General features: G+C 57.1%; 2 protein-coding genes across 17 annotated transcripts; both read right to left on the reverse strand.

Moving 5' to 3' along the window:
* Positions 1 to 1,462: 1,462 nt before the first annotated feature.
* Positions 1,463 to 8,535, reverse strand: ARHGEF25 (Rho guanine nucleotide exchange factor 25). Of its 5 annotated transcripts, none has more exons than XM_060112058.1 (16): positions 8,391 to 8,535; positions 7,986 to 8,100; positions 5,495 to 5,709; positions 5,263 to 5,358; positions 5,109 to 5,182; positions 4,872 to 4,938; positions 4,578 to 4,681; positions 4,319 to 4,388; positions 4,110 to 4,199; positions 3,920 to 4,012; positions 3,681 to 3,731; positions 3,430 to 3,507; positions 3,043 to 3,243; positions 2,712 to 2,892; positions 2,329 to 2,444; positions 1,463 to 1,926 (listed from the first exon to the last, which is right to left on the reverse strand). In XM_060112058.1, exons 1-16 carry the CDS (start codon positions 8,487 to 8,489, stop codon positions 1,816 to 1,818), a joined length of 1,761 nt encoding a protein of 586 aa, XP_059968041.1. In that variant the 5' UTR covers positions 8,490 to 8,535; the 3' UTR covers positions 1,463 to 1,815. The 5 variants fall into 5 exon arrangements, with proteins under 5 accessions (XP_059968041.1, XP_059968040.1, XP_059968039.1 ...); XM_060112057.1 differs by having other exon boundaries at positions 2,233 to 2,444; XM_060112056.1 differs by having other exon boundaries at positions 2,233 to 2,444; positions 3,043 to 3,507.
* Positions 8,536 to 8,925: 390 nt separating this feature from the next.
* DTX3 (deltex E3 ubiquitin ligase 3) lies at positions 8,926 to 13,822 on the reverse strand. 12 transcript variants are annotated; one of them, XM_060113823.1, is made up of 7 exons: positions 13,797 to 13,819; positions 12,848 to 12,900; positions 12,398 to 12,462; positions 12,131 to 12,207; positions 11,035 to 11,764; positions 9,925 to 10,142; positions 8,926 to 9,618 (listed from the first exon to the last, which is right to left on the reverse strand). In XM_060113823.1, exons 4-7 carry the CDS (start codon positions 12,157 to 12,159, stop codon positions 9,543 to 9,545), a joined length of 1,053 nt encoding a protein of 350 aa, XP_059969806.1. In that variant the 5' UTR covers positions 12,160 to 12,207; positions 12,398 to 12,462; positions 12,848 to 12,900; positions 13,797 to 13,819; the 3' UTR covers positions 8,926 to 9,542. The 12 variants fall into 12 exon arrangements, with proteins under 12 accessions (XP_059969806.1, XP_059969803.1, XP_059969797.1 ...); XM_060113820.1 differs by lacking the exon at positions 12,848 to 12,900 and having other exon boundaries at positions 13,797 to 13,822; XM_060113814.1 differs by having other exon boundaries at positions 12,398 to 13,195.
* Between the last annotated feature and the right edge of the window lie 296 nt (positions 13,823 to 14,118).

Below are 14,118 nucleotides of genomic sequence, written 5' to 3' on the forward strand. Positions count from 1 at the left end.
TTGGACATTCCCAGGGCCGCTGCATTGCCCACAAGAAAGTTCAGCGGCGTTCCAACCTCCCTTCCCCCCCCCACCCCCGACCCAAATCCTCATGGGGCGCAGCTTGTACCCAGAAAGTGTAAGGGGCTCCATTGGCCTCAGCTGTTTCACAAACTATCTAGATGGGAAGCAGCTGCTATTGGATACGGATGGATAGAGAACCGCCCTGCCACACACACACCTCTGCTGGGAGTGGCTGGGCCTAAATTCCCAGTTCAGGGCCTCAGGGGGAACACTGAACAGACAGGGAACTTTGATTTTATTTCTCAGAAGCCAAAAACACTGAAGCACTGTTTATTACATTCCAGTGCTATTCACAAAGTAGGCACTCAACAACACATATGTGGTTAAATTAAGTACAAAAGGGTCACCCACCCACCTCATGTACCCCTGTGGTCCCTAAAGAGATACAAAGGTTCTGAGCTCCAGAATTCTGCTATTTGCCCCATCCCCTCCTCCATTCACATGAATCCTTAGCACCCCTCCCCAGTCCCTGACCCCAAAGCCCTGGGGGTGGGGTACAGTGAGGGTGGGTCTCCACTCTTCAATTCCTCCTATTGTTCCCCAGAAGTCTTATCTGGGCTGTACGTCCTGTCCCCTCCACCTTAGAGGTCCCTCCCCCCATTGTGGCCAGAGAGACCTCAGGCCCACAGGGAGACTACAGCTCCTCCTCACCCTCCCACCCCAGCAGTCTATTGTCTGCTGAGGAAGCTCAAGTACACGTGACTGGGCCCAGGGGACGGATGGACACAGTGGACACACCGATGCCCAAGGACCCAGGACAGAGCATCTGGACATGGATCTCTGCACGTTTGGCTCTCTGTCCCAGGGGCTGTCCCAGAAGTTGGGAGGGGTGAAGACCCCTTTGGGCTCTCCACTCTTGGGTCTGTGACTTGAAGAAGAATCCCCTCCTGCTCAGTATGGATATGCCTTACAACCTCCCAGACAGCAAAAATAAGGATACCCAGAGCCAGAAGGGGCCACAGCACCCCAGCATCCTCTCACCTCCCCATGTTCCCTCAGCTGAACATGGTGGCCCCAGAAAGAAAGGTACATTGGGCATTCGGAGCTTTAGAATCTGGGTGTTGGGGGGAATGGTGGGAAGTCACCCCACAGCGGGCTTTCCAGTGGGGTCTAGAACAGAGACCAGAGGGGAGGGAAAGAGGGACTGGGTAAAGGGGAGGATACGTCAAGGTTCTAGGGTTTTCCAGTAGCCCTAAGCTCCAGGTCTAGACTGAGAGATGCTGCAACCGCAGGTGAGGGACAAAGATAATTACATCTTTTATTTTACATCCCGCACCCTTCTCCTTTCACCAGACCCCTCCTCAAATGACTGATTTGAGGGGCCAGCTGATCTCTTCCATACCCCTTTACCCCACTTACCCCTACTTCAGCTTCCCCTTCCCTCTGCCAAGACAGCAGCTTTAGTGATATAACAAAACCTTTATTCTCAAAAAACAGAAAAAACAAAACCAAAAACAAAACCAATAGTTTCTGTCTGGCCCTTGCCCCAGCCCTCCTACCCACCCACATTTCCTCCTTTTGGGGGGACCTGTGATGCATGCATGGGGTGGGGGCTGAAGGAACCTGTGTTCCTTGGGCAGAAAGAAGTCTTTCTGAGTCTAGGTTCCCTCCTCCAAGTTGACACTCCCAGCCTTGTCCACCCTCCAGATACACCAAGAGGGAGGAATTCTGGGGCGCTGCCAGAAGGATTGCCCTGAAGTTCCTGGGGGAACAGAGTGGCTGAGTCAGCACCACCCCCATGGCCTTGACCAGTTACAGCTCATCTTCATCCAGCTTGGCAAGTCTGGCTTGGCAGGGGGGGGCATTTGGAATTGGTGGAACTGGAGGAGAGTCATGAGGAGCCTGGGGGATGTCACTGGAGGCCTGAAGAGAGACTCTAGTCAGAGGATCAAAAAAGTTCAGGAATCCACCCTCACTCCTCTCTTGTCAGTGTAAGCCCCTAGTCAACCCACCCCCTCTTGTCAGACATCTTAGATTATCTGAGACCATCAGCTTCTCTCAGGGTTAAACTGGAGTGGGGGAGGGCAAGAGATCGGAAGTAGGAGGGGGCAGACAAAAGGAAGGTGGTGGAAGAAAGGAATGATACAGGGGAAGGAGGTTTGGGGATCCTGGAACAAGAGAGGACCTCCCCATTCTGCCCTTACGACCAGGGAACTCCATTCCTCATACCTGTGTGTCCAGGGACAGGGGGACTCTGGCCACCTGCCCTTTGGGAAACAGCAGCAGGGAGGGAAGAGAGCCATTGATGGGTGTGTGTGTGCTGACCTGGGCCCGATCTCCAGGCCGAATTCTCCCGGGGCTCCCCACCCCAGGACCTCCTGGCCGTCCCAGGCTGTTTGTCTGGCTCTCCCGTCTCTGGTACTCAATGGGTGACTGCAGTGCTGGGGCAAACAAAGGGACAGAAGGAGGGTTACAGCAGAGACACGCCCTCTCCCAGGGGCTCTGCTCTCAAGGACTGTCAGCCAGTGTAAGTCGCTTGAGGCTTTAGGGGATTCTGAGTTACTAAATCTTGAGCTAGTAGTGGAAAAGTGAGGATGAAGGATGGGGAGAAGCTGGGGTGAGGGCAGGGATTGGAGACTGGGCGGTGAGGGATTCAGGAGATCCAAGGACCAAGGGAGGATGTCGGGGAGGGAGGGTGAGAGCTTCACCATTGAGAAAGTCCCGCTGGCTTTCCAGGATCTGAGCCACTTGCTTGATCCAGGCCTGACTGACCGCAGGGTCTGCAGTCTGCAGGACATAGCGCTGGATCCCACCCTCTGGCCCTCTGGAGGTCAGTGCAAAGCGGCAAGGGTCGCCTTGGAGGTTCCTCTCCAGTCCCAGGCAGCTCACCTGGATTGGCAAATAAGAGGTAGCCGCCAAATTCTTCAGGCCCTCTCTGGTTCCTGTCCCCTCCAACAAATCCAAAGAGGATCTGAGGATCATCCTCTCAGAGGCCTCCCCTATCCCAGTCAGACCTCTCCCTTGGGACATCCTCCCCACCTTGATGCTGCTTTTGTACACATATCCAGGCTGCGTTCCACCTCTCACTCCTCCTCCCAGGGCCTCACTGAAGATGATGATTTGTTCAAAGAGGAAGACACGTCTCTCTCGACCCCGAGAAGAGAGCAGTCCCCCAGCCTCGGGCTCTGTGACCCAGAATGTGTCCTGGCCCAAGAGCTTCCCCTGAGCAGTCAATTTGCCCTGAAACCAAAGGAGAGTGGCCTTTGAGAAAAACAATACGAGAAAAGGGGCAACTCTCTGCTCCTCCCTCCTTCCCCTGACACTCCCAACCAACCACCTCCTGTCAGCCCCAGGAGAGCACACTTCCCTGTAAGGACCTCCTGAGTGCTCAGCCGGGGGCAGAAGAGCATTGCTCCATCCCTGTACCTCAAACCCCCGCAGTCTCCCCAGGGTCATCATGTCATTACAGCGCTTGGGTACGAAGCACATGACCTCCACAGCTTGCTGGGACACAAGAGAAAAGAATTGCACCGTCATCATTGGGAAAGAGGCGTCTTCAGACCATGTTTCTATCGCCAACCAGCCTTCCCCTTCACCACCCATGGAGCTGGAGGAACCCAGGAGACTAAGACGATGAGGTGTGCGTGGTGTGTCCTATGAGATCTGGGAGTACTCACCTCCAGCTCTTCAGTATCCATCCCAGCTCTACTATAATACTTGAGAAAATCCTAAGACACAGAGAAGAAATGCTCAGGGAGGTTATGAGAACATCCTCAAAAGCCCTCACATCCTCCCCTGAGGACACAGGTGAGGGCCCCCCGGAAGTCTGGGTGGGCAGCCTTAGGAACCCTGGGGAGACGAATGAGGAAAGGGCCATCCCAACCAGCTGTGCCCCCAGGGAACAGGTGGCCCCGACCTTGAGCAGCAGCTGGTATTTCATGATCCTCTGCACTGGTTTGATGAGGAGGTCGTTGAGCTGCAGGCGGTGCCCCAGCTGCAGCCGGAGCTCCTGGGGACAGGGAGAGATGGGGTGGTTTTGCAGCCTGGAAAGCCTGCTCATGCTGACGATTCTGTCACCCTTTCCCCAAGGTATCTCAGTCACTGACCTCAAAATAGCTGTCCCCAAATTCTGATACCACATGCTCTGACTTGGGCTTATTCTGACAGTACACCACGTACATGTGCAGGCGGCGCTCCTAACAGGAGTAAAATCCAAGAAAGAGTAGAGTGAGTGAGGAGAGAGGGCACATCTCCAGAAAGTCCTGACCCACTCCCAAGCCCCTCCCCTCCTGGGCCCCACTCTCTCAAGCCTCACATGTTTGATGAATAGCTGAGCCAGCCAATCAGGATCCTTCAAACACCTCTGTAACTCCTGCAGGAAATAGCTGGAGGGGTAGGGAGGGAAAAGGCTCGTCAAATACCCCTACTCCAAGCAACTCAGAGCTGTCTGCCCTCATAGTGTTCCCCACGAAGTCTCTCCAAACATTCCTCAGGCAACAATGGGCCCGTGGGTAGGATACAGAGACCACCAGACATATGCCCCTTCCCCTCGCTCTCAGGGATCCATCACTCACTCTCGATGCCACTCGTAGATTTGCTGGATGTTCCCAAACACAATCCTGTCACGACCTCGCAGATTCTCGGGTACCCCCTGAGCAGCCATGGTGGCCATGTAACCCTGTGGGAAGGTTGGGTGGGAACATGAGTGTGTGGAGCCAGGCCTGGTGGGAACCTCCCCTCCCCAGAGAAGTCCACGATGTAGGGGAGACTGGGAAGGTGGGACAGAGAAGCAACAAGGCATCTCCTAACATTAGCCCTGGTGAGAGGGAAAGGGCTGGGCCAGGGCTGGGAAGGGAGAAGGGAGCTACCTCTACTATCCGCCCCAAGTCGTCCACGTACATTTTCTCTGTCTCTACCAGTTCACTCAGGACGTACCTGGGAAGAGAACAGGTTTAGCCACTTCCTCCCTCCTGGACTAGAAGCCCCTTCATTACCACAGCCAACCTCAGGGGAAGTTCCAAGTCTCAAATCTAAAATGTGAGAGACAATCCTCTGGAAGTTGTGCGACTGCAGGGGTCAGGGATAGAGAGTGTGTGGACACTTACATACTCCTTTCCAGAGCCTTTTTCTGGTCCTCTTCACTCTCAGGGGCTTGGGACAAAGTCTCCTCTTCAGGTGGCTGTAAGGAAGAACACCCCAGAGTAAGCAAATTGATGCCTCTTGGGTGAGGGGAGCCACGCCAGACTCATTTCTTCATACCTGCGTCTTATCCCCAGGGCTCCCCAACAACGTGGTCAGCAGGGTCAGTTCTGGCAGCTCCTCTCCTGTGGCTAAAGCTGGTTCCAGCATCCAGTTCTGGGGGCCAGAGGTCAAGTCTCAAAGGTCAGGGACAGTAACTGTGTCTCCCCAGTGACCCGTGGCCCCCTCAACCTGCCCTCTCCCAGCACCCTTCATGGATGTCCTACATGCTTCTCTGGTGCTCCTTCCTCACCTCATATGGTCCAGCCTGGCCACCTTCTGCCTCAGTTTCCACTCTGAGACAATGTTTAGAATGATCCAACCATCTTCTCAGGCCACTGACTGGCCCTGGGGGTCCCGGGGAACAGGGGCCAGAGCTGAGGCCCGAGCTGGGGCCAGAGGGAGCAGCCAGACCCGAGGCAGCTGAAGCCGAGATACTCCCCTCACTGCCAGCAATGGAATAGGATTCTAAGGGGGTGGGGTAGGGGGAGAAAGGGGGTGATAAATTTTGCTTCAGCTCCAGATTCAGGGTCCCTAGGGAGCTCCCAGAGTCTCTGCTCTGTGATGCTCAGCCCCTCTCCCTCAGGGCTCACTTTCTTGCCATCCTCATTAGAGTTGGCCAGGAGAGAAAATTTCACCAGGACACCATTGGGAGGAAGGACAGAAAACACCTGGCTCCCTAGGCCTGAAACCCCCAGTTACATGTGGGGGTTCCCCCATATCTGAGCATGGCACCAATATGGGGGTGAGGGCAGCCATCTGGGCAGACACTGGAAGCTGGGGGTGGCCATCTGCTCTCCTACAACCCTCCCCCTTGCAATGGGTACAGACCATTCTCTGAGAAGGGCGGTGGGGTGGGGGAGAAAAAGAGCTTAAGAGCCCATCTGCCACCCCCAGACCCCTCCTCCACCAAGTGCAGTAGTCACTATAAAAAGAGACGACTTCTGGAGCCCACCTTCCCAGCACATGCACAAACCCAATAGAGGGGGCAAGTGAGGAGAGCTCATGGTGTTATCCTTGGCCTGGGCTCAGGGACAGAGGAGCTGTGATTTGGGAAAAAGCCCCTGGTAGACCCCCCTCATCCCTCATTCCTCCATCACCCTGTCCCTCTTCAGATCTGAAGTAGGTTCTCAGCAAAAGGATTTGAGGGAAGATGCGGTCTAGGCATAAGGGGATTGTGGATGGGTTTTTCTCATACCCAGTTGAGAGGAGTCCCCTGCCCCTTCCCCAATTTCCTTAACTTTTAACTGTTAGAAATTTGAAGGCAAGAGGGGATCTTACAGATCATCTATTAGGTCACTTTCCTGGAAAACACAGGTATAGTCTCCAGCCTCTAACTCCCTAGGGCCGGGACAGACACAAGTCCTGAACCCTCAGCCCACCCCCCACTCAACACTGGGCCCTCGCGACCTTACACTCACCATGTCCCCCCCGGGCGAAGCAGCAGCCGCATTTTGCCAGCACTTTTCGGATCACGCGGGGACAGGCACAGCGACCCCCCTTTTGCCCCCCTCGCATGGCGCCCGGGCCCCCCGCCCCCCCACACCCGGGCAGGCCATGCAGGGGGAGCCACGGGGGGCGGGGACGGCGCAGGGTGCACACCCCCCCTCCCTCCTACCCCGCTCCAGGCTGGGGGAGGGGGGGAGGGAGGGAATAGGAACGGGGGTGTCCAGGGGTAGGCGGAAGTCTGTTCTGGAAAAGGGCTGGGGACTCTGCAGAGAGGGCGGCGCGGGGCCGGGCCGCCGAGCTGGGCGGGGAGGGTTTCCGGAACCCAGTCGGTGCGGGGCCCAGGGTCCAGATGTCCAGCGGGAAAGGGAGGGATGGTGGAGGAGGCTGGGCCGGGATGCGACAGCCGTTCCAGCTCCGTCTCCGGCCTCCCGGATTGGGGGTAGTTCTAGGCCCGGGCAGGGGAGGAGGCGGGGGCCGACTCCCCGAGTCACTGGCGCTGCGCGGGTCCCCGCCGAGCGGCGAGCAGAATAACAGGCCCCGCCGCCGGGTCGCCGCGGGGAGGGGCCTCTGCGGCCCAGCTCCGCCTTCTCCCTCGCTTTCCCCCTTCAGCCAGTGCCGGGTTCCCGCCCCAATTCCCCCTCCCCCAGGCACCACCTTGTTCCCCACTCCAAGTACCCAGCGCCTCCGCCCCTCCTCTCTAGCCTGGGCTCCCCAGCCCCGGGTTCCCCCTCCCTCCCGCATCTCCGGCTCCGACTGAGGAGCACTGGGGTGGGGGTTAAGCCCGGCGGCGGGGTCGGCTAGGGTCGCTCCTCGGACTCTGCGGCGGAGAAGGGCGCGGCGGATGGGGCCTTAGCCTATGCGAAGAGGTCCTGGGGTTGGGACTGTCTCTAGCCGCGCAAGGGTGGACAAGGTCCCCCAGTAGGGGGTGCGTGAATGGGGAGCTCTTTGTGGGGAACACAGCCCGGGTGCCGCCCTCTCGCCGGACCCTTCTTTCCTCCAGGCCCCGGGACTCCAGCTGAGGCTAATCACCAATTAAGGAGAAGTCCTGGAGACTCGGCTGGCGAGGGGCCAGGGGTGGGGCGCGGGGACACTACGCCAGCGGGGGCTCGGGACCCGCTGAGGTGGGGGACACACAGCAGGCTAGAGGGCGAGAAGAAGCGTGGAAGTCTCAGCGTCTATATGGGTCTCATGCAAATTAGATGCGAACCTTTATACTAATACGAGCAGTATATTTTTTAATTCGCCACTTTGCTCAGGATGGCAAACTGTGCCCCACCCCACCCCTAGCTTCTTACCGGGCGGCGGAGCCCAGGCAGGGACCTCGCGTTCGCGCTCCCCTCTCTGATTCCCCTCCATACAGTTGGATTCTGGCTCGGTCCCCCCCGGCCCCAGGGGGCTTCTCTTCGGGGGCTGCGGGGACAGAGTGATCGTAAGAAACTCGCCCTCCACGCCCAGCCTAGACCTCCCGCTTCCCCTTCTCCCTCCTGTCAAAATCCACTTTGTTATAAAAGGGTCGTCGCCAAGGCTGGGGTGGAGGGAGCAGTTTACCCAAGGACGTGCCTATGATCCTCTTAATGGAACTTTTGGATTCCTGCGACTACCCCGAAGGATTCTTGTTTGCGGGTAAATTGAGTTGTGGGGTGCAGTCATCCTAAAGCCCCCTAAAGCCCCCCGACCCCACCGTGGTCCCCCTTTCTTACCCCCTCCTGCCCGGGTAGGGCGCATGCGCGCAGCATGCCCCCCATGACCCCCAGTATCCGGTCAGTGCGGCCAGGGGCGGGGCGGTCCGGGGGCTTCATGCTGGACCCCTACCCTCCTCCAAGTTTCAGAGCCGAGGGGGCACGGAAGCTGGGGGGCTCTGAGGCCAGCGTGCGTCCGGGGAGTTGCCGCCGCGGAATCCGCCCCCTGCCCGGCTCCGCCCCGACTCCCACCCCAGCCAAACTTTTCAAAAGGGGTAGGGTTGTTCCTTTCTCTGCAACTGTAGTTCAGCAACAAACCCCTCTTAATCCTGACTCCGCTGTCGAAGCACGATCCAAGGCTTCGCAGTTTTATCTTGGAGCCCACTAAGTACCTGCCGTTTTCCCAGGCCCTCTGGAGGCAGAGAGCCTGGGGAGGCGCCCAGGGAGTTCCCGATCACCACCCTCTTCTCCCTCACAGCAGGTCCATCTTCTCACCCCACCCCCCATCCCCCACCCTGGCCCACAGAACAGAACGGGTGTGGCATAGAGAGTTGCATATTTTACTTTATTTTTATTAAATTAAAAGCTACAGTCTGGCGGCGATTCCAGAACAGGGTAAGGAGGCTCCTTCTAGGGGGCAGAGAAGAGTGGGAGAAAGACTGACAAAGACAGAGACACAGAAGAGAAAGGACAAGGTTAAGGGAGAAGGGGAATTATTTCTGAAGAACACACGCGGCTGGCTCTACGGGGGCTCACAGCAGCCTGACCCCCCTCCCCGAGCAGAAATTCAGCAGTGGAGCAGTATGGGGGGGGGAATCAAGAGACCCTCTCCTCCCAACCCAGGTCCTTTCTCAGCTTAGTCACTGGAGCACATCACAAACCAGAAAAAGCCAAGGGTAACGGAGGGGGCGGGAAGACTGGGAGTATGTACATGGGGAGGAGGGGAGCAGGGCCTGGGACATCAGACTCTGCCAGAAGGGAGTGGCTCACACTGCACTGAAGCACTCAGCCTGTGGGGGACTGGGGAAGGGATCACCCCTCCTTCTCTGAACCCCTTCCCCAGTCAGACAGTCCCCTACTTGAGTGATGAGGGGAGCAGAGGGAGAGACAACAGAGGCTCCCACTGGGTCCTACTGAAGGAGAACAGCAGGGGCCTCCCAAAGGGGATGTCCTTCAGTCATCGGTGATGCCCTTGGCTCTCAGCTCCTCTTGCACCCGGGTCAGGTAGGTGGGGTCCGGGTACCCAAACCTGGGAGCAAAGAGAAATGAGGGTCAGGGTTAGCCGTTCAGGCTTACTCATATTACCCCCAGGCTCACCCTCATTCTGGTGCCCCATTCTAGCCCCTCCCCACCTTCCCTAAGATTATCCAAACCCAAGATAACTGAGCCCAATTCTGCTTATTTTTGTAGGTTAAGCTGGGCACATTAGGACCAGGATGACTATAGGAGAAACTGGGGTAGGCAATATGGTTGAATAGTTTGGGGGTGGTCCTCTCCAGTTAGGAGGCTCCCAGAGAGAAATGGGGAGAAGGGAAGGGAAGAAGGCATTTCGCACAGCTGTGGTCCCCCTGTGCAGCTGGTCTTGTGGTGGATGTCGTTCCAGGTGATGACATTCGGTCTCCCTGTGGTCATAGACGTGCCGATAGTGAAGGTGAGACGCTGGTCAAATGCCTTGCGAAACAGGGTCAGCACCTTGTTGCCCTCAGGGCAGTCCGGGAGGTAGGCCACCCGTGTGGTGCCAGGATACCGAACTCCTGGGTTTGGGTGTTCAGCCTGGGGCGGGGGAGGCAGAGTGGGCAGTGAGCAGCTGGGCATCTTAAGGGTCATCCTGGCCAGTCTTCTGGCTGTACACCCCCAGCTAATGCTGATGGGGCAGCGACAGCCTTCCAGGGAAGGAGCAACTCTAGGGTCTGGGCAGCAGAAGCCTGTTTCCAGACAAAATCCTCATCATTAAGAGGTTCTTTCTGCTGTCCCAGTCCCTCAAGCCTCAATTCAGCAACAAATGAATTCTCAAAAGTAGCTGGGCCTTACTCTCCAGATAACTCAGCAGAAATGTGAAGACTGAGAATAATTTGTTTTTCAGCCTTCCCTTCTCCACCTGAAAACACTCCCAATGCATCTTCCACTGTCTAACCTGTTCTATTTTTCTATTACTCTCCTTCAGAGCTTCCTCATCACTCTGCAAACCAGAACTGGACATTACTCTTTGTCAAGCAGGAAGACACCTTTAGGTTCTTGACCGCTCCTATTTTAACCTTCCACTGTCATCAAGGTTTTCCCTCTCATAAATCTGGAATGGAGGAACGCTCCCAGCACTGTTAAGGAGGGTCAGACCCTTCCCACCGGCCTGTCCGCACCTGAGCCACCATGTCCACAGACTTCACCTCTGCCAAGAATAGATGTCAACATCCAAGTTCATCAAAGAAATAGAATTCAGTTCCTTTCTCTCATACCTGATTTTCACGGGTGCCTTGGGGTCAAGGGGATGGAAAAGCTAGGCTCCAAGGGGGCCTCAAGCTCCAGGGCACTTGAGTGGGAAGGCATACCGGGAGACAGCAAGACTGTATCACATCTAAGAAACATACTCCCCCTCACCCAGTTTTCCTAGGTCAAAGAACAAGCGTGGGGAAAACCAAAGGGTAAGGGCAGGCCATAGTCTTCTTACCCCCTGGACACCGGGCGGGAAGACGTACTGGATGACGATGGTGCCGTACTTCTCATAGCTGGGTAGTAGGAGTGTGGCATCCTTAGAGACCAGCATCCGCCCATTCTGGGGCTGGTTGCCCACCAGCTGCCCATAGAAGCGGCCACACATGGGGCAGGCCTTTTTCACCTGCAGTGCCCGGGTGATGCAGCCCTCGCAGAATGAGTGCCGGCACTTCTCTAATGTCTTGGCATTCTGGATCTCCCCCAGACAGATGGGGCAGGTGCTCTCCTGCTCTTCTGCCTCCTCCCGAAGGCGGGGGGGAAGAGGAGGGGGCAGGGGAGGAGGAGGGGGTGGCAGCCCCCGTGCCCCTGGGGGCAGGAGTGGGGCTGCTCGGAGAGGGGGTGGGCCTGGGCGGTGCAGCTCAGGGTGCTCCCCTCCACCCCCCAAAGCCAGGCAGCCCATAAGCTCCCCCTGCCTCTGAGCTTTCTTCAGCTCTTTCTCTGCCTCCTTGAGCAGCCCCTTGAGAGCCTTCCGGGCCAGGTAGAGCCCATTGGGAGGGGCTGGGGGAGGGCCCTGAGGGGAAAGCTGGAGGACATAGATGTCAGAAGTCTCGCCGTCTATGAGAATGGACACACGGTGCTCCTCCCGAAGCCGGGCCAGCCGGGCGGGGGTCTCCTTGCTGAGGAAGTCCCACACAGGCTTGGAGACAGTCACTTTGTTCTTGCAGGTGCCTCCACAGGCTGCCATTCTGGACAGGACGAACGACACTGCCCCCAGGGTGAAAAGGACTCAGGGTGGGGGGTCCCCATTTGATAAATATCAGTGCCTCCTACTTCCCGTTCCTTTCCAACCCTATATTATCTCCACTCACTCAGAGGTCAACCCCCAACTCCTCCCCCAAGTTCATGTTCTGTTTCCTCTTATCTTTCAAACTCCAGCACCCATTGAAGAGCAAGAAAGCTTCTATATCTTTATTAGCATCCAAGCCGAGCATCAATCTTGGTTCTCCTATACCGCTCCCAAGATCACAGAAACAACCTGCCCCTCCCCCCACGTCAGGTGAGAACTGGGTTCTGTAAAAGGAAGGGAGATTTTTGCCCTCCTTTTTGCTCACTTTGATCCTGAAGAGCTTAGAATTGGCATGCAGGCTCTCTCTCTCTGTTCCTGCTCCCTACTTGTAGGTTGTGAGACCTGGTGGGTGGAAAGGGAAAGGAGGGAAAGTGAAAAACCCCTTCTCCCATTTCCACAAGCCCCAACCCAGCAGCCCACTTAACAGAGAAAGAATCTGGGTGTAAGTTACTGGGAATGGGATTACTTGGAACATGGAATAGAGGCAACCAATTTAAAGGTGAAAGTTGAGGTTCCCATGAAAGGCAGATACCTGGAAAGCCCATGGACGATGAGAGCAGCAGAAATCCCTCTGTTTCCACACTCAGCTGACCAGGACTGGGGCAGGGGGGAGTGGGGGGGTACTGGGTTAGGATGACAAATGTTACCATTTTCCCCAGTCAGCCCAGAAAGAAAAACTCCTCTTTTATTTCCTCTCCTTGTCTCTTGCAGAATTCCATCCCCAGCCACTCTCCAAGTTGCTAAAGAAGGAACTTCAGCATGCTAACTTTCCTCTTCCTCAGCTCTGAGGCTCTTAAGAAAGGCTAGGGGCACGGATAAGAAAGTCTGGAAGGGAAAAGCCCACACAGATAGAGGTCTTTTTTGCCACCTCCCTCAGATCACAAGGACAAGAATATTTCCTTTGCTCCCCAATTCCTCCCCCTGCTCCACATTCCCGAATAATTCAGCCCCTATTGCTAGGGAGCCTTCCTTGAGAGTTAACCCGGTTCCTGCTGCTGGAGTCTGTTTGGAATGCCAACGAAGCGGCAGCAGCCCCTGCAATAACAAAGTTCTCGCTGTCACCTTTTAAACCCAGCACAAGTCCAAGCCTGCCAGCTACCTAGGCTACATTTAGGGAGGGGTGGGGCTCAGGCAGAGCGATCTGCTGGAGCAGCCTGATGTTTCCCCGGAGTCTTGCCGTGTTCAGCTACACAGCTATCCCTACAATACCTCCAAATGCAGCCCAAATAGAAAGAAGGGCCATTAGTGTGACCTCAATTCCTTGACTGATCCACAGGGGAGCAGCTCTCCGTTTGTGCCTCCATCATAGTCCCCTCAAGGCCAGATGCACCTCAAGATTCAGAAAGTGAAATTGGAACCCTAGAGGCTCGGCTCATACAGTCCATCCAGGTGGAACACCCTCTCCCCATCAGAGAGAAGCCAGGACCTAGGTGTCCTTTGCTCCGAGTCCTGATGGCACAGAAAAGGGAGGCGGGGCCACAGTTTATGCTGGGTCCGATTCCTCTGGGGCAACCCAGGCCGGACACGGGGCCAGTCCCTCTCGCCAGACAGAGGCCGCCCACAGGGGCAGCCAGGAAGGGCCAGGGTCCCTGCGGGCATCAACTGAGGCATCTCCACCCCTCCCCCCACGACCTCCTGCAAGACCCGACCCGGAACCACCTCCCACATGCCCCGCTCGGCAGAGCCCCCGCAACCCCACAGCTGGGTGGGGTGGATGTCGGCCCGATCGCGGGCCCCAGAACCCCCGAATGGAGGCCAAGGCTGGAGGGTGACAGAAAGAGGATTAGCGGGGCCTGGAAGGGGGCCCCGGCACCGCGCGCGGGGGAAGGAGGCGGAGGAGGGGGCGCAGGGGGAACCGGAGGGCGCGCGGGGAGGTGTGAGCGGGGCCCGGGGGGCGCGCGGCGGGTGTGGGGGGCGCCGGGCTCACCTACCTCTTGTCAGCGCCGCCATTGCCGGTCACATGACTGAGGCTGTTGCTGGGATGACGGTCTGGGCCTTAGCAACCAGGGTGGGGGGGGAGACCTCGAGAAGGTGGCGGGGGGCGGGGGGGGGGGCAGTTTGCAGGGGGTGCAGACTGAGGGAAAGGGAAGGAAGGAGGATGGTACCCCCCCTACCCTTCACGGGTAATAATCACCGTTTCCTTTGACCCCTTCTATCCACAAGCCCCTGCTCTTCTGCCCCAAAACAAAAATGGAGGCGCCGTCCCAATCTTTGGAGGCTTGGGGTGGTACCGTGGAACTGAGGGTGGGAGGT

The sequence above is a fragment of the Mesoplodon densirostris genome, chromosome 11 (genome assembly GCF_025265405.1).
Source record: "Mesoplodon densirostris isolate mMesDen1 chromosome 11, mMesDen1 primary haplotype, whole genome shotgun sequence".
In the NCBI taxonomy this organism is placed as follows: Eukaryota; Metazoa; Chordata; class Mammalia; order Artiodactyla; family Ziphiidae; genus Mesoplodon; species Mesoplodon densirostris.